At 36.9% G+C, this 24,840-nt stretch overlaps 1 protein-coding gene and 1 long non-coding RNA gene across 10 annotated transcripts in view; one reads left to right on the forward strand and one right to left on the reverse strand.

Annotated features, from left to right (window-relative positions):
- Window positions 1-944: 944 nt before the first annotated feature.
- The window catches only part of UNC13C (unc-13 homolog C), a 177,015-nt gene continuing 153,119 nt past the window's right edge, over window positions 945-24,840 (reverse strand). For 8 of the 9 annotated variants that reach the window (XM_039723381.1, XM_039723380.1, XM_039723379.1 and 5 more), the window contains 8 exons: window positions 23,224-23,373; window positions 21,839-21,962; window positions 19,092-19,148; window positions 17,965-18,045; window positions 14,334-14,481; window positions 4,136-4,228; window positions 3,236-3,395; window positions 2,063-2,348 (listed from right to left, as the gene is read on the reverse strand). In XM_039723381.1, coding sequence (XP_039579315.1) covers window positions 2,063-2,348; window positions 3,236-3,395; window positions 4,136-4,228; window positions 14,334-14,481; window positions 17,965-18,045; window positions 19,092-19,148; window positions 21,839-21,962; window positions 23,224-23,373 — 1,099 coding nt within the window. Of the gene's footprint in view, window positions 2,349-3,235; window positions 3,396-4,135; window positions 4,229-14,333; window positions 14,482-17,964; window positions 18,046-19,091; window positions 19,149-21,838; window positions 21,963-23,223; window positions 23,374-24,840 lie in introns of all 9 variants that reach the window. The other variant, XM_039723375.1, reaches the window with a different exon arrangement.
- Window positions 9,670-11,404, forward strand: LOC120509103. Its single transcript, XR_005629157.1, has 4 exons — window positions 9,670-9,919; window positions 10,423-10,472; window positions 10,690-10,815; window positions 11,279-11,404. It is a non-coding gene; the product is annotated as an uncharacterized LOC120509103 (long non-coding RNA).

Genomic DNA, 24,840 nt, shown 5'->3' on the forward strand with positions numbered 1-24,840 from the left:
CAATCTCAGGGATAAACAGTTAAGTGGGTAGTGATTACATTATGCACTAAAATGTGTGCCATTTTACAGTAGAATAAACAACCACAGAAAAATATGATGAAAGAGCTCCAGGTAAAAAACCCAGAAGCTGTTTACTCCAGCCTTTCTAGTTTAATTCACAGAGCCACAAATGATATATTCAGGAATTCTTTTTGCATTTTGTCCACAACAGTGTTCTGTAGCAGGAACCACCTAATCTCTTGATTATTCTCCTTTTGTATTTGAAACTGAGTCTGCTGATATTTTCTTACATCAAATCTTTTTAATTGTAAACAGAGTTTGTGCCTAATGTTGACACTTTGAGCTATACCTGGCAGAAATACAATTTGGAATCTATGATCTTAGGGGAGTTCTTAACTCTCTAAAGACTGTGCATAACTTCCCTAAATGTCCAAATATACTTAAGACAAATCTAATTTTTAGTATTCAAGGAAGAAGTTTGAGGATGTTTAAACACCTTAAAGTGTTGTCTAAATATCTAAACAATATCTCCTGGAAAGAATCTGGTTTATGTGTGTGATGTGTTACATTGTTAGAAGGCTGACATCAGCATACACAAACTATGTGTCCTCCCTTCCCTTAACTACTTTTTCCCTGAGCAAAGCTGAAAACTGCAACCTGTGTAATGAGAAACACTTGTGACCAAAACCAATGACAAATGTGTAGCATTACACAACATTTTTTTATATGTGTGTGTGTGTATATATAGATATACACCTACCTAACTCATTACATTTTTTAGGACACTGATATATCAGATTTACACTTATGAAACAGCCAGATTCCAGACAGTGCAAATCATACTTTAATATATTATAAAGCTATATAGTAAGCCCACTCCATGGGCTTCACATGCACATAAAACCAAGAGTTACATAAATAATATCAAATGACAAAACTGGAAAGCAGTTTCTGCATACTTTATTTTACAATTCCTCACTAAATATATTTACAGGACACAGAGTTTGCTTTAGTGCAATACATAGTAATGTTGCATAAGTACAAACTGTTGAACTTTTCTAAAAAAAATTAAAGAAATAAAGCACTTAACTGATGTTACAGCTAAGTATGTAAAGCAACGTTAATAACTCTGAGTGAAAATGCTAACAGCATCTTTTCTTCTCATAAACAATTTCTAGAAACAAACCACAAACCGGCATTACATATTCCAAACTACTACCCCTTGTACAGTGCCATATCATTTAAAAAATCACTTTTTAAAAGCACATATACTGTACTGTACAGCAACCTGTTTCTACAGATACTGACTTACTCTTTTAATACAAATATGATATTACCGTGGCAGTTTTGAAGAACAAAGTTATCTCAAGATATCAAACATCAGTAACAAACTCTGATAAGCACAGCTTCTTGAGAACCTGCTTTAACAGCATTTCTTCACAGTGATATTTATGAAAGGTTGGAAAAAGAGATTAGCATAAAATATTTCCATCCTTTTCAGTTTTTATGCAAAAATCATTACTTTATATTGGTAATTATAAAATTACAAACACTTTCTATAAGTAACTGCATCTGTAGTAATGATAGAAAAAGTCATCAGTAAGACACCTAAAATGAGGCTTGCATAACATGAGAGTTTGAAGAAAACTAGGTACACCTCATTTTTAAAAGAAGAGTAAGGGATGTAACTTAATTTAGAATAAGCAACACAGTTTAACAGCGATAACCTATTATCAATTAAAAAAGCTACTTACTTATTAATAAATGTTAAAAAATAATGAAATTGTGATGAGGTGAAATCAACATTTAAAAAGAGATGATGGAACATTTACTCTTAATCTTAGTTTTGGCACTTCATTGGAACAATTACTTTACCAAAGACCAAAATATGTATAAAAGATATACAGCTCCTTGACATACCTTGCAAATATAGTACATAAGTACTGGCAAACACTGAAAACATAGTTAAACATTCCCACAGATTTGCACATGCATGCACTAGTCAGACAACAGCGCTGGATTTATGTTCTCGGCGGTGACAATCTTGCATTACTTGGGTATCTTAGGCCGTTTCTTCAGCAGATCGTGTTTCTGTTTTAAGTCTTACAAATTCTTTAGCAACTTCATCATTGTTCCTCTGAGAAAGTATTCTAAGGATCGTCAGGCCAGTCTCATCCACGGAGATGCTCCTGAGCAGGGGGTACCAGGCGGCACAGCCGCCCCTGTCGGCGATGGCCTGCAGCTGGATGACGGTCATGCCGATCACGCGATCCTCCCGCGCAAAGCAGTAATCCTTCACCGACAGGTGCACCTCGTAGGCTCCTGGCTTATCTTCATTGCTCAGCAGGCTGGGAGGATTAACAATATGGATTTAGAACAAGGAGTTCAGTTTAATTCCCACAAGGAATTAATTCATTCTAGAAACCTTGGGCAAATTAAAGTGAGAGTGAGTGGTAGTTTAAGTTTTGCGGTTCCATTTTGTTTCAACAGGATGTCTAGTTAAACTTTCTACACAGGTAACCCTTCAGATGGATCGGTGATAGAGCCTCTGTTCTCAGCAGCCTCAACAGAAACAGAATTCCCTCAATAGCTGGGACAGACAGCTACCTTTCCCTGGAAAGGACAAAAACTGTTCAGCTGGTTCCCCAGCTGTCAGCACCATTACTTTAAATCAGCTTCAAAATATACAGAAAAATCCCTGGCAGCAGGCATCAAAAGGAGCTTTGTGGTGAGACACAATGAACTCATTTTTAGTCAGGGTTGGAGGGTAAGGGGAGGAAAATAAATTGGTCTCAGGAAAGGACAGAGAAGTACTAAATTTAAAATTCCAGGTTAGGTGGAAGCTTCTTACTGATTTAAGGGTTAAATTAAACAATACTATTAACACATGCACAACCCAATATACATTTTGATATCTCTACAGGTATTATCTAGAAATAATAACTAATACTTCTGTCCAAATAACTACCTTGGCCAATAGATTCCTAGGGATAGAAATAGTTTATTCCTCTGTAGGGAAATTAATTGTAAATTTAATCAAGTTTTGTAGGACTGAAAGCTTGGTGACTGCCATTCATTTTCATATGCAACAAAGATACAAATTAGTAAATAATTTTGAAATGGTGTCTATATATCTATGTTAGGATGGCTTTTTTTTGTTATTAATGGTTCAAAGGTAAAAGTATTTTAGGGAAATTTTCAAAAAATATGCAACTCCTAGACATAAAAGACTTACAATTGGAAAGTTTCATTGTACTTTGGTGACCAGGTGTTGCTCTTTGTCTTGGTTCCATGTTTTCTTTTCTTGTCACTCAATTTAGGACCTAGTATGCAAACTTCCACAAACGGCCGGAACATAGCTGTTGTTTGCCAGTTTAGGTTATTAATTGCTACAACTATAAGAGATAAAAGAAATGAAGTTAAATACAGTTCCATTGGAAGTGTTCTGCTTAATTACCCTGTGTGACTTGGAATTGCCAGTGAAAGGTGATCTGAGAGCTTTCCTGGTAAGCTATCCTGGGATATCAGTACCTGGTAAGCCTAGGAGGATGCTTTGCTCCTTCCCTGCCAAGTAAAGTCTGACTACTTTTAGGTTCAAAAGTATCAAATATAAACATGTATTTTACAAATCCTTTACATTTACAGCTTCTTTTTGCCTGCTACCTTCACTGCAATTAACAAAAATCAGCTTATACTAATCTGAATGATCCTGTGTTTCTGAAATTCAGGTTGTGCAGAACAAAGGCATTTTGTTAAAAATGTAGCTTCTTAAGACTTGGTGCAGTCATTCACTACTCAGCTTTGCTGTAGTTTTTGGAAGTTGAATTATGTATAAGCAATTGAGAAGTATAATTTGGCACATTTTAATTTATAACTCTATAACTTAGTGTAATAACTTTAAATTATCTACACAGAGAAGCATAGACAGTACTTGTCTGAATAATCTGAACTTTTGCTGATGTTGAGCAAGGAAAAAGTGCACTCCTAATCACCTGAAGTGTACTCAGAGTTTCTCAAGTACTATAATACCTGTCATTTTTTATTTTAGTATCGGTATCTTGGACTTGGAATGTAGTGCTTGGAGGTTTGGTCTTTGTTGTTGCTTTGTTTTTGAAGTTGGCTCTTTGAAACTTACCTTTCACAGTGACTTTATGCTCACCAGTTCCAGGATGGGTAGAGATGTCCACTTGTACAGATATCTCACCCACTGAATTATTAGCAGTTTGACCTGAAACAAGAATTACTCGTTAGCACACCTGGCTTCTCAATGCATCAAGAGAAACAGACACCAAAGGTGAGTGGTATTTTCCTTTAGAAAAACTGCAGAATTTCTGATGTGTTGCACGTTTCAGTGGGAATCAGTAACAGATTCATAAATGATTTTGCCACAACTTGGACCACTACTAACATGTAAATAATAAACTTAGACATCAATTTTTTAATTACAAAATGTTTAGCTTCACTGGCAGTAATAAAGTTTCTTGTATTTGGATAATTACTTAAAGCTGTACTATATGGAAGCTCTGAGTTGGTGAATCATTCTATGGCTTGCTCACAATAAATAACACAATTTTAAAAAGAATTTGCATAAAAAGGTAGTAACCAAATGGACCAGAAAAGCTAAATAGCAAGACTAATAGAATGGCTTTATTTAGAATCACAGACTGAAGTATTATCTGACTATAGTGAAATTTGCTTTTACTTGGGAAGAGATAGGAAATTCTCATTTGGTGAAGGTCATAAAGTCAAAAGCTGGTTTTCTTTTCTCTTGCAAACACTGTGTCATTAGGTCATATATCAGTGAGTAGCAGGTTTTTAACAGAGTTACATTTAACCCTGGGTGCTGAGTTGTGTGAAAAAGCTTTCCCTTATATTTATGTGGATTACCTGGATTAAATGCAGACAATACCTGTAATTCAGAAAGCAGCTTGCCCAGGGTAAGAATCCAACACTATATATATTTTTATATATAGGGTATTCTCATTGCCTTTGTGATAAGTAAATCAAAGAGAGCAGAGACTGGAGGTCCTAGAGCATTAATCTCTCATCCTTTCATATTGTGAAGTTCCACCTTTTCATGTTGTTCAATAATGCATGGAATTCAACCTCAGCACAGGTACTTTTTTTGGTCATGAACCTCATTATGAATGATGCTTTTGATTACATCTACAGCCTTCCTTCAGCTCTGAAGTTGTACATACTGTAACTCTGTTTCAATTAAAAAGCTTTCAATGTCAAGCCAGACAGGAGAAGGGAAACAGGAATTTGCACCATCTAAATCTTGGGGACACTGCATGGGTAGCATAAACTGTGAGAGAGATTGAGAAGTTCTTGAACCCTCTCCCAATCACAATTAGTAATAATTTACCCTGATTGCAGTGGAAGAGGAGTTAAACTGATCCTGAATATCACTGAAATGATCAGCTGGTGTCAATTACGTGTTTTAGCCTCTAGCTTAAAAATAAAACCCCAACCCAAAACCCCAGGAAAGTTTTAAAAGATGGCAATAAGCATTTTTATTTGATAGCCTTGAGAGAAGCCTTTGGATGGTGGTAGTAGTGAAGTGTGCAGTGTTAACCTCTAATAATGACAGGTAGGATTTCATCAGGACAAGAATCTATGAATCTGTAAGATTAGACTTGTTCTGTTTCTCCAGCTTTTTTATTAACTTATGCAAAATATATTCTTGCAAAGGTCTCCTAATGTCTCTTTCCTTCTCCTAGTATTCCATAATTGACAACAGTGCTCCAAGCAGTGAATATGTGAATAGTCTTGTATGTACAGTGCTGCTTGATGTGGTTATAAAGAAATTTGTGCAAAACATCACCCAGTTTTATACTAAAAGCAGTAGACATTAAAATGACCCTGCATTCAATATTGCTGAGAAAACCTCCTTGGCAGAATATCTCAGTGAGCACAGACAGTTTCTAGTGGAGTCTAGAACACAAACTGGGTTTCTTATAGTAATCACCCCATCCATCTTTCTCTCTCTGACCTGCTGAACAAACTACAGATACAATTCCAGGACATTTAGTATTTACTTATAGCATCTCTTGCTGACATTCAAGAACTAAGGTACTTCATTTTAAAGTCTCTGATCTGTCTATTTCTGCTGTTGTGTTTTCTTTTTTTGCTACCACTTCTTGTACAGTCACAGCAGGAATTAGTGATTCTGACTGCACTATGGAAAGGTCCATTTATCCTACTACATTTAATAAGCCAATTTAGCTGACAATAAATCTCTTCATGCACTGCAGAGGATGATTGCACTTTTCTTCCTTTAGTACTGTAATATAACTCATTTGAAGGCTAACAAACTTATACATGATTCTGCCTCATGTTTGAAGACCTTATGGATGTTTAATTATTACTGCTTGCTCTCTAATATCTGCTTTACATTTTATTTGTTGTTATGTTTATATCATTCAAAATACAGCATCCTCTTACTGGTAGGTCATAAAGTGATCACGTCCATTTAAAGTACAGTCATTCTTTTACAGCAAATAACCTGTTAAGAAGAAAAATATCTCCTTTGGCCAAAGATGCTTGCTCCTCAGGGACTAGAAAGGCCTAGAAGCCAGGCTTTTATCCCTCCTGATTTAGCACCTGGAATGGCATCTGTGTGAGAGCTGTTATAACACTTATAGTTTTGACAGAAGACAGACATTTTGGACCAAGGTCCAAGTCATGTATTTCTTTGTGTACATGTCGTGATTATGACTGTTACGACAAAGAAATTTCATTGCTTTCTGTTCCTCGGTTGATATCTTTGGAAAAAGTGAACTTGTGCACTCTGAGAAAACAGCAAAATACATTTTGGACCAAGGTCCAAGTTATGTATTTCTTTGTCATAACAGTCAGAATCACGACATGTACACAGAGAAATTTCATTGCTTTCTGTTCCTCAGTTGATATCTTTGGAAAAAGTGAACTTGTGCACTCTGAGAAAACAGCAAAATATGCAAATGGAAAAATGAGTCATGTAAATTTTGGAAAAACAAAACAGTAACTGCCTGTATTTTCTAGGATAATATTCCTGCTAAATACAAGAGACTGAATGGGTCTGTGATTGTGCACAAAAGGACGTTTCTGTCGAAGGATTCCTTTCTCTTGCTTGATCTTGTAGCAGCAAAAAGCTCTCAAATGAGGAGAATTTTGAAAACTAACTTCTAGGTTTGCATGAAGAAGAGAACCCAGCAGAAATAAATGGAATTCACAGAAAATGAGTTAGCATAACATTTAAGAATGTGGTGACTTGCAGGTTTTTTTGCCCCAAAGTAGCCAAAGATAAATAAGCAAGACTCTAAAAACTTTGTATGACTGTATCAAAATTTGGTTACATATGTTACATGTTTCTCTTTCTCTCCACACCCCCCCTCCTTTTTTTTTTTAACTCTGCCTCTAAGGGTTCAGGATTTCAAGAGCTTCATTACTGCTCTGAGGATTAGAAATCCAGTTCAGATGAAAAGCCACTACCTGCAAACCAAGAATCAGGTATGACGTGATTTTATTACTCAAGATGCAGAGAGCTGGTGAGCACTGGGAGCCAGGTCAGCTGACCTGGCACTGGTACCTGTGGAGGCCAAACCTCTCCCTTTTGCCTCACTGGTTTTTTCAGTGTAAAGCTGCTCATTTAAATACTGGACCTGTGCTTTGACCTTATTTTCTAAATGGGACATGAGAATGAAAAAGTTGAACAAATATTCAAGCTTTCATGGTTTCCAATGCTCTAGGAATTACACAAGTAATGAAATCAGCACTTTAATCCAGACAAGCATCTGTCATCTTTTGATTGATGATGCCAATAAAATACATACATTTGTCTGGTGCTGAGCTGCTAATTTATTAGGAGAGAAAATATCAGGGTGACTCATTATTTTTCACAGGATCCTAAGACTAATTTGGAGGAAAAGATTGAGTGCATTTTTTTACATTTTCATTTAATCCACAAAGAGTGAGTTAAAGTTGAATTGTTAGGAGATGGATGTAGCAAGCTAGGTGATCTCTTCTCTGTCTTGCTTTAACATTTTTCATTTAATCCACAAAGAGTAAGTTAAAGCTGAATTGTTAGGAGATGGATGTAGCAAGCTAGGTGATCTTTTCTCTGTCTGTGTTAGAGAAAAGCAAGACAGCAGAGAGAACTGATTTTATCATGATAACCACACTAACTGCAACATGTGCTTTGCTTCAAGAGTTGCTATACAAATGGTTGATAATTATTTGTTTTGGGGGATTCTGAGAACCTAGTTCAGTACCTGAAAGATGACTTCAGCAACCATTTATTCACCATGCTGCATAAAAAGATTGAAAAGATTTAGGTTTGTATTTGATTAGCAAATGTAAATAATTTGTCTAAAGAATCACTTGTTGTGATGGAATTAAGGCTGGCAGGAGACTGGGCACCATCTGTAAGCCTCTCCAGAACTGTGCAAAGCCACACCATCAAAGTACATTCCCTCCCACTGGAACTGTGGTGTCAGGCAGGGATCTGAGGCACTCAGAACACAACACAAAAGCAGGATGTTGTGGTGTGAGTAGGAAATCCTGGTGTGGGTGTTGGCATGGAACCCCCAGCTAAGGCCTTTCCCTTCATCTCTCCTGGGAAAGCTCCACACAGCCAGGGCTGCAATTGCACAGCTCACTGGGAGCCCCAGAGCTGCAGTGCTGCTCTGTCCATGTGGCAAAGACTGGGCATGAGCCAGCCTCAGTCTGGGAGGTGAGGATCCAACTGGCCTCGGTCCCTCTGGGGGTGCACGTGTATTTTTTATATATATTTTTATATATGCATGTATTCTGTCCAGCGTTTTACTCAGGCCTCTCAAGAGGTTTCTGTATGTATTGAATGCCTGTTTCTAGTGGGAAGGTATTTTTTAACATTGACATCATATAACTGATGCTTACCTGTAGCTTGTGTTTATTTTCTTGAAAATCTAGAGGAAACTGATACACATTTTTTTCTAATTTAGGTGCTTTATTGTTTAATTTTAGGAACAACTAGAAATTTTTAATGTGACAGCCTCTCAAGTGAATATTTTGTAAAGACCTTTTTCTTTACCAGTTGTCTGGTTTTAACTATGTATACTTTAATAATTTTTCTGCCATTATTATGAGTGCATTTGCTTTTCTATCAGCATATGCTGGAATGCTTTTATTAGTTATAATTCAGCAAGTTTCTTCTTTGTTCTTTCCTGTGGCTTGCAATAGTGTGCAGATTTCTGCAGCTTGTAATGCAGTTCTGGTTTTTTTCATGAAATAAGGTTGTGTAACACATGGTTCTGACCTCAATTTGAAACTACACTGGATGAAGCAGGGATTATTTCTTGAGTTAAATTCTGTCTGAAGTATAGGTTATGAGAGAACTGGAAATGCTCTGTAGGACTTAAATTTCCTGTTAGAATACAGGTATTGCTTTCAAAATAGGACAGTTAATAATACAATGGTTTTGACAAGCAAAAGAAGAAAAGGTCTTTCTTTTTACCTGTAAGAGCTGCTAAACAATTTAAGCAATTTTTATTTTCTGTAGTATGATGTCATCTATCTGCTTGCTTAAACTATAATTAATATCGGATTATTGTTTTAAATGTTGTTCCATTTATTTATGAAATATTGAGGTTATGCTTTGCTTTGTACGATTACAGCTTGCAATGGAACACAGAACTGAATTTTGGCTTGGCAATTGAAAATAATTTGTATTCATTTTTGATTGTGTAACTTCCTTGCCTGTGTTGGTGACTTCACAAGACAAGGCTGGAGTTACTGTTAGAGATAAGCATATTTACCTAATGAGAATGACTACTACATTTTCTTGTTTTCAGGTACAACTTCCCTTTTTAGCTTTAAATTGTCTGGCATAAGAATGAAGAAATCTGAATCAGACCAGCTCAAGCAAAGCCTTTTCTGCAGCCTTATAAAAACACAGGTGGGGTTTGCAGTATGAGCTCTGTGTTGTGAGATGAGTATTGATTTTTCTGCTTAAGTGATACAAACTATTTTAAGTCAAGCTAAAAAATATAGTTCAGAATCCTGCCACTGTGTATTATTCTCTAACAACATTTGTGAACTGAGGCTGCTGTAAATTTGTAAAAAAAAAATATTTCCCTATGTCCAATAGGGAAATTTTAGATTCAAGAGTGGTGTTTACTTTGGAGAAATTACTGGAAATAAATGAGACCTAATTCAGGAAGCTCTGTTTGAGACTGTCCTTTTATGTAGTTTGCTAAAATTAATATTTGTTCAAATGTTATTAGTGTTAATGCTAAACAAGTGTAAATAGTCACAGCACTGGCTATAGTTTATGAAATTACTGAAGATTCAAGGCATTTACTAAACTAAACCACAGCCATTTAATTTTATATACTTTAAGTAGTGTAAAAGGGGAAGGTGCAACTTAAAAAGGTGACTGCTTCTCTCTTCTTTTTTCAGGAGTGACTTAAGAGAAGCTTCACCAGTACTGGTCTCAGCACAGACTAAGGGTAAGCCAAGTGTACCACGGAGTGGGAAGGTTCATGCAATAGGCCAGCAGAAGTATAGTGAGAGTTTACCCTTTGGCTTTTAGAGTTCTGTCTTGATTGTGAAAATGTGTTGAATTTAGCTCAAGTTTGGTTAAAATGGTCTTGTCCTGCCTGACCTGAAATTTGTCCAATTTGTCTAGAGCTCTTGTCAATGTACAAAATATGTTGTCTTTTGCAGAAGCCTCGGAGCTTTCCCTCACATTCTGGGCTGGCTGCTGCCTGCCTTCAGCTGTGAACCAGACATGGGGTTCCAGCCCTACAGCACTGAACCCCCAAGTTGCTGCAACTGAGCTGGGTTTTACAGGTCAGCCTTGGCACTTTGCTGCTCTTTTACAACTGATTCATGCTTGGCTCAAGCAGGCTGTGCACAAAGAATAGTTTATTTACAAAAGATTTTGAAAGCAATCTATATAATAATCTGGATGTATGCAAGAATGTTATCCTGTAGCTGAATTTAGAGGAAAAAACCCACCCTTTTACAGTATGAGTTAATGTTTACTATTATTATTTGTGCACAAATAAAGTGACAGTTAAGTCCAGAGTAAATGAAATCAATCAGATCTGGACATCAGGTGATCTGCTAGCTACTGGTGGACTGATGGTGCACGATTCTCATCTGGCTGTGTTTTATGAGCTCTTTGCAGAGGTATCAGTCACCACCTAGTGTGTTAAATGCTGGCCACTCAGGCTTTGGAATGCAGTTCTCCTCACTAAACTGCCTTCAGGTTTTGCAAAATCCTTTAGGTCTGCATCCATGTTTTTTTTAGGGACTCCAGCAGTGACCTGCTCCGTGGAATGGCTCTTGGCAGAGCCAGCACTTGTGTATGGTTGAATAAGAAAACTGATCCAGGTGAATGTGCTTACAACAGGCACTGCAGAATCAGCTGAATCCTTCCTGGGTAATATTAAATGTGAGGTTCAGATAGGTGGAACTAAATTTCATTACTAGTTTATAAATCATTCTATGTGTTATTATAAAAAGTGTTCTTAATAATACTGATTATTTATTTGCAAAAGAAAATGTTGCTCTGCATGTTTTACATTGGAGGAAAACAATTGGTGGGTTGGGAATAAAACAGGACAAGTGCTTAGCAATTTTCTGGAAAGGTTTATACAAAGGGGCAGCCATAGATTATATCCCTCTTACTGTCCTAGTGATACCAATGTTTACTGTTCTATTGATACCAATGTTAAAATCTGTAATGATCAGAGTTTCCACAGGATTTACTCTCCAAACACATATATTGGAAGTGTGTGGCAGATCTGGGATGACACTGAAAGAGAAACATCTCCCTCCTCCTCTGCCAGGCAGAAAGGCAGGTATTTAATAAGCTATGTCACTGATAAAGCTAATTTGGTACCTGTATGTCTCTATCTGTATTTATTAGACAGCATTTTTCTTTTATCCTTAATTTTCATAGTGTGATTACAGATTTGTGTTCACAACACTGAGTGAGCATTAAATTTACGGCTTTCATCAGCACAGAATCATCACAGCTGGAAAGACCTTCAGCCATGACAAATCATTATATGGAGAAAAAGAAAATGAAAAAAAAAAACCAGTTACTGAAAAAGTTACTGTCAGATTATGCTCCTCTTTGTCATTTACTTATTCCAACACTTGTCTGTTTTAAAACATCTTGAGAGTCTATAGTGGTGCTTTGAAAAGAAAAATCATCAGAGTAAGATTACAGAAGTTAATTTCATTATTCCTGTTGTGTGATAATTTGCTTTCAGAGCATATGACTATAACAATGTAGTCTCATGATGCATTTGAAAAAGGCAGTAGGAATTGTGCTTTCAACTATTTAGTGTGGTGAAACCACCACAGGAATATCTGTGAATCCCCAAGTCACCATTTTCAAAGTTAGGAATGTTTTTATTACTATTATTATCTTATGAACATTTCTATGTTGCCAAGATCTGTAGCAATGTGTGGGCACAAAGGCTGGGAAACAAAACTCTGGTTGAAGCAAACATCCTTCTTTAGAAAGAAAGAAATAAATGGTGAATATTTAGAAACAGTGCAGATCATAGTGTTGGATAATTTGGGTATTCCTACTGAACGTGATCCTGCACAAACACGAACACAGGAAGTACCAAGGAGCATGACGCACTTTTACAGAGCCATTGTCACAGAATCAGAGAATCACTGAAGTTGGAAGAGACCTCCAAGACCAAGAAGTCCAGCCTTAGGCTTTCTGTTCATGTGGAGAGTTAACTCCCCCTTCTCATGCCAATCAGACAAATTTTTGCTCTTCAGTTTCTTAGACTAACTGCAGCTTAGTCATGGTGAGTGAGAAACTATTTTATGAAGTCCAGCCTTAGGCTTTCTGTTCGTGTGGAGAGTTAACTCCCCTTCTCCTGCCAATCAGACAAATTTTTGCTCTTCAATTTCTTAGACTAACTGCAGCTTAGTCATGGTGAGTGAGAAACTATTTTAACCTGTAGGTAAAAGTAAGCCTGATTGTTGTCTGATTCTTGTGGTCATTACAGGGAAAACAAGCATCCAATTCTATCTACAGTCATAGTTATTATACAATATATATTTTATTTGCATTTACAATACTCTTTTTCCATTGCTTTGAGCTTAAAATTATATCCAACTGTCTATTGATTATGGATTGGCAATGTGGGAAAAAAATAGGCCAAATATCAATCTAATTATATTCCAGAGATTTCTGATTTGCCAACAGGGTGATTTTAACTAAAAGTTAATGATGCAGTTATAGCTGTAAGGCTGGAGATCATAATAGATGAGGATTTAGTTCTTTTAAATGAGGCATTAAAGGATAATGAAAAGTTTTCAGTCACTTTTCCTTAAGTTTAATTCCCAGTGGCTACATTTCTAACAATACTGGTGTGCAAATATAGGCATGGTAATGTGTGCACAGAAATGAACACAGACCTCAGGCTGAAATCATGATGAAAATCAGAAAATTTAATTTTGTGGTTCAGAATTTATCACTACTTATGGTTACAACTTAATTATTTTTTTCCTCCTGAAGATACAATGAAGGTATGTGTTAAAGAAAAGCAAAAAACACCTAGAAGTAAGTAACAATTTTCTGCCTAGATCGATATTGCTAATTTTTTTCTTTTTGAGAGGAGGAAAAAAGAACTCTACTGCCTGCATATAAGAGTTTTATAGCTATTTTCACATTTGTAATATATGAGTTACTAACAGCAATCTCAGTTTTAATATGGAACCAGCTTAGGAAATCATTCCTCAAAAATAATCTTGGGGCAAGCTTCAAAACTCATGCTTTATGCTTTTTATACCGGGAGTCACATATTGTACTTCAGAAGTAAAGGCAATTGATTTCCAGCTTTACTGTCCAATTAAAAACTTTCTGATTCTTATGAGCTGGAGCAGGGTAATTCATTAGATCAATAAATTGTATTCTTTCCCAATGACATGAAGTGGCAGGTAGGTAATTTTTTACAAATGCTCATTACATTCAGAAGAAATCTAGTAAAGATTACTATTATGCAAAAATTTGCAGTTTTCAGAAGGAAGAAAACATTCCGCTTGGAACAAGATGTGTGCAGTGCTCCTACAAATAACCCTGGTGCTCAGTGTGCACCCAGAGCTCAGGGATTGTTCTTCCTGTGCAGTCACAAGCCCCTAAAGGAACTGCCTTCAGGTAAGCCCCAACAACAGCATTAGAGAAGGGATAACACCAATAGCATCCCATGGGCAAGTTTGTGTCAATAAACCCTAAAATACCACAGGAGCTAGAGAATGTAATCTGCAATCAATAATTTAGAACATGTAAAATATTATAGGACGCAATTCTATGCCCCTTGCAGATCACTTACTCTGAGAAGTCTGTGTGGCTATAAACTTCTTTATCAAGGCGTCGGTAGTCTGTGTGTAAAGGCTGAGAGCGTATTTGAGGGACTGAAGGTCTGGGCTCTTCTCCAAGAAATTCTTTTTCAGCCCACTTCCTCCAGCATGGAAGTATTGCTGAAATGAAAAATATGGTTGTTCACAGACAAAAAAAAAAAAAGGCCTTAGTTACAGACATACAACTTTAAGTAAAATTCTTAAATTAATGTTTGGAAGTAGCAACAGGCATGTCTAGATTTATTATAGCATTTGAGATATCTCTCATAATCTCTAGTACAAAGCTTCTTTCCAAGGGTAAAAAAAATAAGCACAAAGGGAAGAAATACACAGAATTTTGATTTTGGTCTTCATGATCTGAAGTATTAATTTGCAAAACTGGAATATATTTGAAGAATTATTTTAGGTTGCAGAGAATGGAATGAGTTTTAATTCTTTATCTAAAAAACCCCAAAGCAACAAACCCCTCTCAAATGAAGGCTTGGTTTACAAGCCAGTGCTTGTAAAATATACAGGATAAAGGACTTTTTAGGGAAAAGGGAACTTTGTAAAAAATTTCAGAAAGAATACTCCAGAGTGTGAAGTTTTTGAGTAGCAGTGTGAGAAGAGGGCTTCTACTGGTTCTACTGACAGCTAGATTTGGAAAAACAAGTATGCTTATGGCTTTGATGCCATGCTGACTATATGAACTATATATATATAAAAATATAAATGTATTATATTATGTTTTCAATCCCAAAGCTGAGTTCAGAAAAATTAGGGGACAGATTTGTCCCTTTTTCTCCCACAATGAAGAATTTTTCCTAAAGTTTTGTACAGGACAGTGTTTGATGAATTAATACATGTTAACTACAATGAAAAGATAAATGTGCTACATACCTTCATTTTGTTCAAACACCTTGCAAAGCATTTTGCAACCTCCATTACAGTTCTAGGTCTCAAGATCAATAAAGCTCCCATTAATGGCTAATTAGTAAAAATAAACGATGTTTTTCAGGAACACAATGACTGCTTGATGAGATACAGCATTGGTCCACTCTGTACAGGAAGTCTTGGGACTGTGTGCAGAATTTCCTCTCCCTGCCTTTTTGCAGTGTTGCCAAAGGAATAGATGCAATATCTACATTCCAGTTCTCATGCACACATCTCCTCTAAATCCCAGCTTATCTGGCCAGCTCAGACCTACAGTCCACACATGCCCTTTGCATTTAGTGCACACTTTTCACCTTCCAGATCTCAAGATTCTGCAGGAGATGAAACATAAATGTTTCATAACAGTTATTATTTACAATTTCTGTATTGCTGTCTACTGACTGTTAAAGGGAAAAAATACCTGTAGAAGCAAAACAGAGGATTTGAAGTCATCAGGCTCCAATATTTTATATTATTTTAATACTATGGGGGCAGTTAGTGTCAGTTTAAAAGGTTCTGAATAAATCTATCTTTCCAAGCAAATTATTTCATACAATACATTCCAAAAAACCTCCCATCTTAATTGCTCAAGCATTTAGTAATGATTTCACTAAGACTCATAATCAATTTATAAGCAAGTGTTAAAATCTGTTAATATTTCCTGCTATTGTGACAATTACTGTGATTTTTTTGAAATTGTCTCTCCCAGTAAAATGTTATCTGCAGCAGCAGCTACACATGGCTGAAAGCTCCATGAAAGCTAATAGTCATATAAAGAAACAAAGACACCTGACCCCCGTTTTCCTGAGTATTTAACTATTTTTTTTTTGTTTACCCCATAAATGGTGAATTCTGAAAGCAAACCAGCAATGTGAACCTATCATTACTGTACGGAACTGAATATAGAAATATAATGAGTAAACTGAGTTTTACAGATTCAGATGGATCTGTTATTACCCTGTTCCTTAGAGATGGAAAACTTAAAATAATTCCCCTACTACTCTTGCACCTCTCTCTGGGTTTGTAGGTGGCACAAGAGGTTTGAAAGTCACACTGACAAATGAAAGGGGCAGATGTCAAGTGCTGGAGCCACTGCAGCCTCAGCCCAAAGCTGCCAAATGCCACACAAACCCCTTTGGGTGCTTTGTAGAGGGTCTCTGGCTGTACAGAGAACTGGGACACTGTTATCAATGGACATTGTCTCTGAGCTGACATAATGAAGTAGCACAGATCTGAGATAACTGAGACCAGAACGCCACTTCTCCTAACTGTAAATTGCAAATTATGCTGAAAAGTATTAAATAGTTATATAAATTGCTATGGTTCTCTTTATATAATACAAAGATTGATGATATGCTATATATATTCAAGATTAAAAATATTACTTTAATTTATATTTGTCAAAGGATTAATAACACCATCCACTTTTAAATTATGATTGTTTCCCAGTGAATGAAATGAAAGGAAAAATAAAAAAGACTGTAAGTGGAGATACTCCTCCCTGCAAAACCCTTCCTTACCATAATCAGCTACCCAATTTCTGAACACATACCCACACATACACCCACACCCACACCCTCACAAACACACCCCCCCACACACACCCATATGCTGTTTTTGTCATTCTCCTATTCTTACCTGGGCAGCCATGATTTTTGCTTTTAAATAAGCTATATTTCGATCATTAAACTTATGAACTACACTCCAAAATAAACTTAGCAGTCTTTTTTTCTTGAGTTAACTCATAAAGTTTGCCTTTTTTTCACTTTCTACCAGTATAAGCCCAATTTCTGCATTATCAAGGTTATTTTTTAAGTATTTTGGAAATGATTTTGCCATATCAGCTTGTAAGTACAGCAGGCAGTTATAATGCATACAGTCATTGCCTTAAAATTTGAAAAGGGTTTCTCAGGAAGCATTCTTTAGTTCAGTTAATGAATGCTATGAACTATTATAACTTAGCACACAGATATTAGGATGCTGAATTAACAAAGGGATTTTTCCTATTTAATCTTTTCCCTCCAAATCCAGACATTTTTAGTAAAATGGTCAACACCTATCTCTCCCTTTGTAAGAGTTTAAGCACTGGAAACTTAGGCAAGGTTAGAGTTTACATCTTTGCCAGTTTTTATGTGTTTAGAAAATTATTAGAGTCATATATTTCACAAAGCTTACTTTGGGAGTGTACTTCAATTTGTTCTATTTGGTTCCACAACATTACTAATTCCCAATTATTTTTATTTCTGAAAGAAATGCCAATTCCACTACAAATACAAAAAATGGCAACTGGGAGCTCTCTCTGTTGCTTTTTGCTTGCCTTGCAGACTGTTTTATTGCAAAACACTTGATCATAAGTACTTCCTCTTACTTATATCTTCGATTTTATACTTCAGTAGCTGCCTCCTTCCTGATGTGCTGTCCCTTCCCAGCAGGCAGGAAAATATACTGTTATTCTAGAAACTGATTGCTTTTAAGTTATTTATACCAACTAATAATCCAGGCCAATGTGAAAAAGACTGATAAGCAAATGAAATAATATGTTAATTAATAATGTAATAAATATTCCTAATGACTTTTGATTTCAGAAACCGACTTCATGAAGACTGTATGAAAGTCTCCAGTCTTTTATCTGAAAACCAACCCGTGCTTGTTGGGCATTCCAGCAGAGAGCAGGAAAGACACAGAGTGTACCTTGATAGTAAGGAGTGCCACGTCCATTATTGCACACTGCCTCAGGGTCAGGCTTTTGGCTTCCTCGCGGATCACATGGTCCTGCATGCAAGAGAAGAGTGCACTTGGTTTGAGAGAGAGACAGCATTGTGAATATCTGTTCTTTGCAAAACAAACAAACATCCACCAAATGCCCCCCAAGGACTATGATTAACAGGGATTAATTCAGAATCCTTTCACAACAAATTATAGCCTAGAGCAATTGTGTTGTTTCCTGAAAACACAGACTGTAGAGAACCAGATTCACTGGTTAATACTGAGCATTACTTATTTTCCTAGGATGCATTACTTCTCTGTTTTGGGGGATGGGAGAAAGGTTAAAATTTAACTTAAAATATATATTAGATTATATAGAAGTAATTAATTTTAATAATAAAACTGACAGTTTAACAGATGTTTGTTAATGCTCTATGTTTAAAAAAAAGAGGTGTTCCTATAGAACATGTTAGACATAGAATGACTACAACTCCTGTTAAATCTTTGTCTAAATAAGCAGTCAGTGATTTACTTAGGTGATATTTGAACTCCTCTAGCAAACTGAAGAATCATTCATAGAGGCCCCAAATACCACATTTCTGTAGAAATCTGAAATCCTAATGGCAGAACTGGCTGGCAAACAGCTGCCATCAGTATCCAACATCTCTGCTGTCCATCAAGTGGACTCCAGCACTGAAGTGCTGAAGACTTTACTGCAGAGGTACATACTATGTTTTAATGCACATAGATAGTCCACAGGAAGAAAACTGCTGGTATTCATGCCTTAAGGGCTTTTCCAGAAGCAAAGATTTTTTTTTCTTTTTGTGATGTGTAATGCTTATAAGGCCTGGTTGTGCCATATGGGGATAATGGCTTCTTGACCCATGTAGTGATCACTTACCATATAAGCATAGAGTCTTCTATTCATAACTTGGTTTTGATGAAACTGTACAATAATTATTCACCTCTGAGTAGTTACTGTACTGTCATATTCAATCTTATTATACTACATAAGAACAACAGTGAGGCATGAGGTTTGGCCTCACAGTCATTAATATTTCCTCTTTTTTTTGTTAGTGCAAACCAGTCACAGCTTCATCTGGCTCCATTACCTTGAGTTTTGACAGCTGTCCAAGATCTTTGGCTGCACTGAATATCATCTGGGGCCCCTGTAATCACATTGAAAATTAAGGAAACAGACTCATGACAGCATGTTTGCTTTTTATGTCAACACAATCTTATTTTCTGCTAGGACATTGGCCAAAGTCATCGTTTTGCAAAGCTAAATAAAAGTTTCAGTTGCACAGGAGACATATTTTCATTCAGTTGATAAGGCCAAGTGCTTGAATGCCTGCAGCGAGATTCCCTCCAGTATTCTATAGCTGATACAAATATTGCACTTTCTGCTGAGAGTGGTTTTGTGTTCTCCTTTCTGCTGTCTCATTTTGTGTTTAATACAAAAACTAAGGCTGTGATTGCTCTCAGTGTGTGTCAGTGAGATGTCTGTCCATAACTGCAACTCTCTGGTGCTGTGCTAACATGAACAATCATGCTGGGAAGTTTGCAGCCCTGAGGAACCTGCAAAAGCCAGTGTAGGGGGAATCCTCAACTGAGTAAAGAAATGGTGCTTTTTAAAAGAAAAGATATTGAAATGTTATGAAGTTAAAGCAATATTTCACCATATCCAAATCCTGGCATGACACCAAAGGCCAATGCCTACACATTTGTCTCAGACAAACAGAATCCTACTATAATTCCATGCTCACATTCTTTATCACAATTACTCCAAGCAACATAATTACCAGTGCAGGTTACATGGCAGCTCAGGAAGACATAGTTCTGATTATGTGGATTTCGCTGAATAAAGCACAGCACAATGGTGCTTTTTAAAGGAAAAGATATTGAAATGTTACAAAGTTAAAGCAATATTTCACCATACCCAAATCCTGGCATGATACCAAAGGCCAATGCCTACACATTTGTCTCAGACAAACAGAATCCTACTATAATTCCATGCTCACATTCTTTATCACAATTACTCCAAGCAACATAATTACCAGTGCAGGTTACATGGCAGCTCAAGAAGACATAGTTCTGATTATGTGGATTTCATAAAAAAAGTTTCATCCAACTTACACTGGACTAGTTTTTCATTAGACTTTCTGTTCCAAAGAGTTTCATTTTCCAGAAATAATTTTGCTTCCTATATGCTTCAATTTTAGAAAATGTAATATAGAACTGCAGTTTAAGTCTTCATTATTTTTTAGTAGCAAGAATGGTAAGATAAATATGTGTATATATATACACATATATACAAATATACATATATACACATATATACAACATATATGAAAAAATAAACCTCCTTTCTGAATGCCTGTGCCTCTTAACCTCAAACAGAAAGAAATATTCAGGGCTAGAAAATCTTTCAGTATCCTACTTTTCAGTGATTTTCTTCAATTATGTGTTCAATAGTACACAAAAATATCAAAATAAATAGAATAGTTCACAATGCCTACCAGAAACACTCTATATAGAGGGTACCACTAAGGAAACTCCCCTTTGAACAGATTGTCCTATGAATAATTGGTCCTGCATAAAACTAATAAATGCTCCTAACACATGATGGAAAATGCAGTTACCCAATTGAAATGCTGCCTATGTATTTGCAGATAAAATTTGCACCAAAAAGTTTGAAAAGCAAATTAAAGATCTCAGAAATGTAAATTTGAAATTTACTGAAAGAGAGGTTGATTTAATGATGCATAATTAACAAGGTCATGACAGTAAATATGAACAAATTCAGTGACTGGAGTCCTTGCCATGATCAGCTCGACACTAGAATTTTTAATACTTCAGGTAATTTCATTACTGATTCTGCACCATTTATACATTTTCCATTAGAGCTTTTCTTCAATATATTATAAGATATAATGATATGCCTTTGACTTATGGACCCTGACCAGCAGCTTTTTAGCAGCTGAAGTGGTGCCACAGGATGTGTAACAGCAAAGTTGCCAAAGACACACTGTGGCAGCATCACAATTAGCTTGTCGTAAGATGGTCAATTTATTTTAAACAAGATTGAATAAAAGAAGAATTAACAGTTATGTTCAAAAAAAAGAGGCAATTATGAAAAGGTCTCCAAGCCAGGCTCTGGTTGGTGACCCTTTGACAGGATCAGATTTCACTGTTGCCCTCGGCTCAGCCACCAGGGTTCACATCGGGCCATGCCCCACAGAGGCTCCTGTGCAGCACCGCTTTGTAAGGACAGCTCCCTTCCCTCTTTCCCTTTTTTTCGGCAGGCTGGAAATGCAGCTCTGCCCAAAGACGACCTCGTGTCAAGGCTGCTATTAAAATCCCCCAAATCTTTAGTGCTATATTTGGCTGAAGCTTCCTGATGTTAATTAAGTGCTGCCTCAAGATGAGGAATGGCACAGCAGGTAGGCCTGGAGGATGGGATGGGCATCCCTGGCTTTCTCAAACCTACAAAAATGGAAGTGATTGAAGTGGCTAGGAAGGGCAAGGAACACTCTTCACATTACTGTGCACAGTGAAGCCGAGAGAAAAATCGGATGTAAATGAAACACCTTGTACGAGAGCACGACTGCAATCTTTCACATGGCTGCATTCATAAAAAGTGCTCTGACTTGGGGCAGGCAGTAAATGAAGGAGTGAAGTCTTCCTCACCAGCTAAGAGCAAGCTGGCTGCACGACTCTGAGACACCAGAGAGCAACACTGCCTGCAGTGCAGGCGTTACTCCTCGAGCTCAGTGTACAGAACAGGATAGTGCCAGACCCTTGGCAACACCTGCTCAGGCAATTATTACAATGCTTTGTATCAACTGAGAACACTTACAGTTTGGTCTGTCAGTGGTGGAAGCACAATTTGTTTTTCTATTTTGTTTAAGACTAACTTCCAGAGCTCTTTCAAAACCCGCTTCAGAACCGTCTTCTCACAGATTTTTGCAGAGACACTCAAACTGGAATAAAACAAAACCAGAAACTAGTCACCAAAATCAGCACTATGGTTTCAGAGGTGTTCTGTCATGCTCAGATTAATAGCCATTAAAGTTTATCTTTTCTCTAGTAATAAACATTTCTTAGTAGCTAAATTATTTTGCTATATTATCAGTAAATATTTTTGGCAAAAAGACTTGCAGATTACAAACTTCTATAAATCTCCGCTATCAAATTTAATGCTTAGTATATCACTGATGCATATTTATTGAAAATGCAAAATCATGATGAGTTAAAAGTTTGATGGATGATACAATTTAGCAATCCCACGCCCCTAAATTAAAGTTTTAGTATATAATTTGTTTATGTCTTAAAAATAAAGAGCAACTGTCTCTCTTGTTTTGTATTTCTGCTGGGATGCAGAACTGGTTCCTGACAGCTAATGCAAATTCGCAGCTACTGTTTGGAAGCATTTATTTCTGTATACTGACATGTCTGAGCAATCTTGCTATCTATTACTTACAGTAAAATTAAATTTTCAGGGAACCTTTTCCATCTTCACTTTGAAAATTTCTGGCTGGGGAAAACCTGCATAAGGAACCAAGGGGTGTGTAACTTGTGACTGGAGACCTTGAGTACAGGATCAGTGCCAGGCTGCTTGTCCTCACAGCCACTTCCAACAAAAGGCCACTGGTGTTTGACAAGCACCAAGGACACCAATGTGCTTACAGCTGTGCCTGTGCTGCACATGGCCTTTCAGAACGTGTCACTGCAGAACGATGATAGCATACGTTATGCTTACTTACAGAAGCCAGAATGAGTTTGCAGGATCCTCTCAAAATTTAGCATTTTACCAAATTAAAAAAAAAAAAAAGCTGCTATTTAGATGATGACCTGTTTTGGTGACACAGAAGAGCATATCAATAAGCAGTGGGACATTTGGTACAAGCCTAGAACAAATGCCAGACAATTTCAGTGTAGGAATTACTTTTGTACATGACAATCTTCATAGCACAGCCTGTGGAGGAGAGACCGTGCACCGGCTCATTTTCCATGACTCAGAACATGACAAGACATGGGAAGACAAGCCTGTAGCTTATGCAAAAATTGCTCAGTGTAAGTAAACAGGTTAGGCATGGGATTCTGCACACAGTGCATACTAGAAATATTAAAAATACTACAGAGTGCTTCCAGGTATCAGCAGTGCTTCAGAGTAAAACCCAAGCGTGCCTGACTGCAGCATCCAGTTCCCAGCCTGCACACAATCCAGCCTGCCACACTTACGTTGTGTCCAGGGAATCCATGAGAGGCCGAAGCACAATCTCAGCATCAATGGCTGCACTGTTCTTATTGGCTGCTGCATTCCCATTTCCTCTCATTTGATTCAGTTCATTGCTCATTTGTCTTACACAATCTTCAATAACAAATTGGAAACTATAGGATGAGGAAAAAAAGGAGAATGAAAGAATTCTGGGAGAGAAAACAATAATGATGATTTTGCATCAGGTTCCTCAACAAGACTTAAATATTTTCTGCAATGATGCAATGTTCAAAATTGAAGATACTGTGGTGTTACAGTCTGAAAATAAGTTCTACTGAGCATCATAGCTCATATAAATAATTCATGCCATGTTTTGATCTTTTCTCTGCATTGCTTCAATTCTGCCACAATTTTCATAGCCTTGTAGGTGTGCCAAATATTTATTTTCTGAAAGCAACAGGTGTATCAGAATCTGTAGGTTAGATGTGATTGACTGCCAGCTAGGAACAACTTCTCAAGATTTTACTTTTGGTGTGAAAGGATGATACAAGCAGGTGATGATAAATAATTTTTTCTCTTGATGGTTAATAGCAACCAGCTATTAGCTTTGATATTCTTCTTGAGGTGAAATCAAAAACTCCTACTGATTCTACCCTGTTTGGCTCAATTTGACTTTTTCCAGATTTCACACAGTCAGTGCCTTCAGAAGGTTTTTTTACTTCTTTCAACTGCACAGCATTAGAACACTTGGACTGTTTAAAATATCCTTTTGCAAAAAAACCCCCTTGCTTTGAAGCACTCAGACTTTTCCTCCTGGGAGGAATCTTTTTCACTTCAAGGTGACTGTGAACACATCCTTCCTCCTCAACTTTGTATCTGCTCAGCTTTTCTGAAAACTGTTCTGTTTCCTAACTGATCTGGTTGAGTGTCTGACAGTCTTAAAGTGCTATTGATGTGATAATCTTTGGACAACATATTGACACAAAGCAGAAGCACAGCAGTTAATCAGTCACCAGCTCAGAGGCAGGAAGAGTCTCTGCACACACAGTAATTTGGTTTATGGGTTGGTTTGTGATGGATCAAAATGGTTTGGGATTAGTTTATGAACAGAAATGCAAAACAGAGGCCAAAAATATATGGGGCCTGTTAAGCTGAAAAGATAAATGGCAAAGATTAACTTGTGGAAAGTGAAAGACTATTTACTGTGAGAGAAAAGAAACAAACAGTTGTTCCAGTGACATGGCTAATTGTAAAAAGAGAACACAAACCTCCATGTGAAATCACTGGAAAAATCAGAAACTTTTCCAAAAGCACTTGGAAGTACACTTACCTACACACTTTAAAGCCCTAGTTAAAAATCAACATGAGGCAGCTAGTGAAACTGCTCATGGAAATTCCTGGGAACAGTCCCTCCAACAAAAGCCAAAATAATGCATTGCTTTTCTTGACGTTAGACATCTTTCCAACATTGTTAACCTCACAGACCCAAGCAGTAAACTGACCCATGAGGAATGTTCTGGCTATCTGGAGCATATCCTACACTGAGCTATTCTGGGTTTGCTGTTGCAGAAACCTAGTTGGCTCATTCAGAAAGAAGCCCTGGAAAGAAATAATATTCATGCACTGTCAATGATCCGAGA

Source organism: Passer montanus, unplaced genomic scaffold, assembly GCF_014805655.1.
Source record: "Passer montanus isolate IOZ18808 unplaced genomic scaffold, ASM1480565v1 scaffold5, whole genome shotgun sequence".
In the NCBI taxonomy this organism is placed as follows: Eukaryota; Metazoa; Chordata; class Aves; order Passeriformes; family Passeridae; genus Passer; species Passer montanus.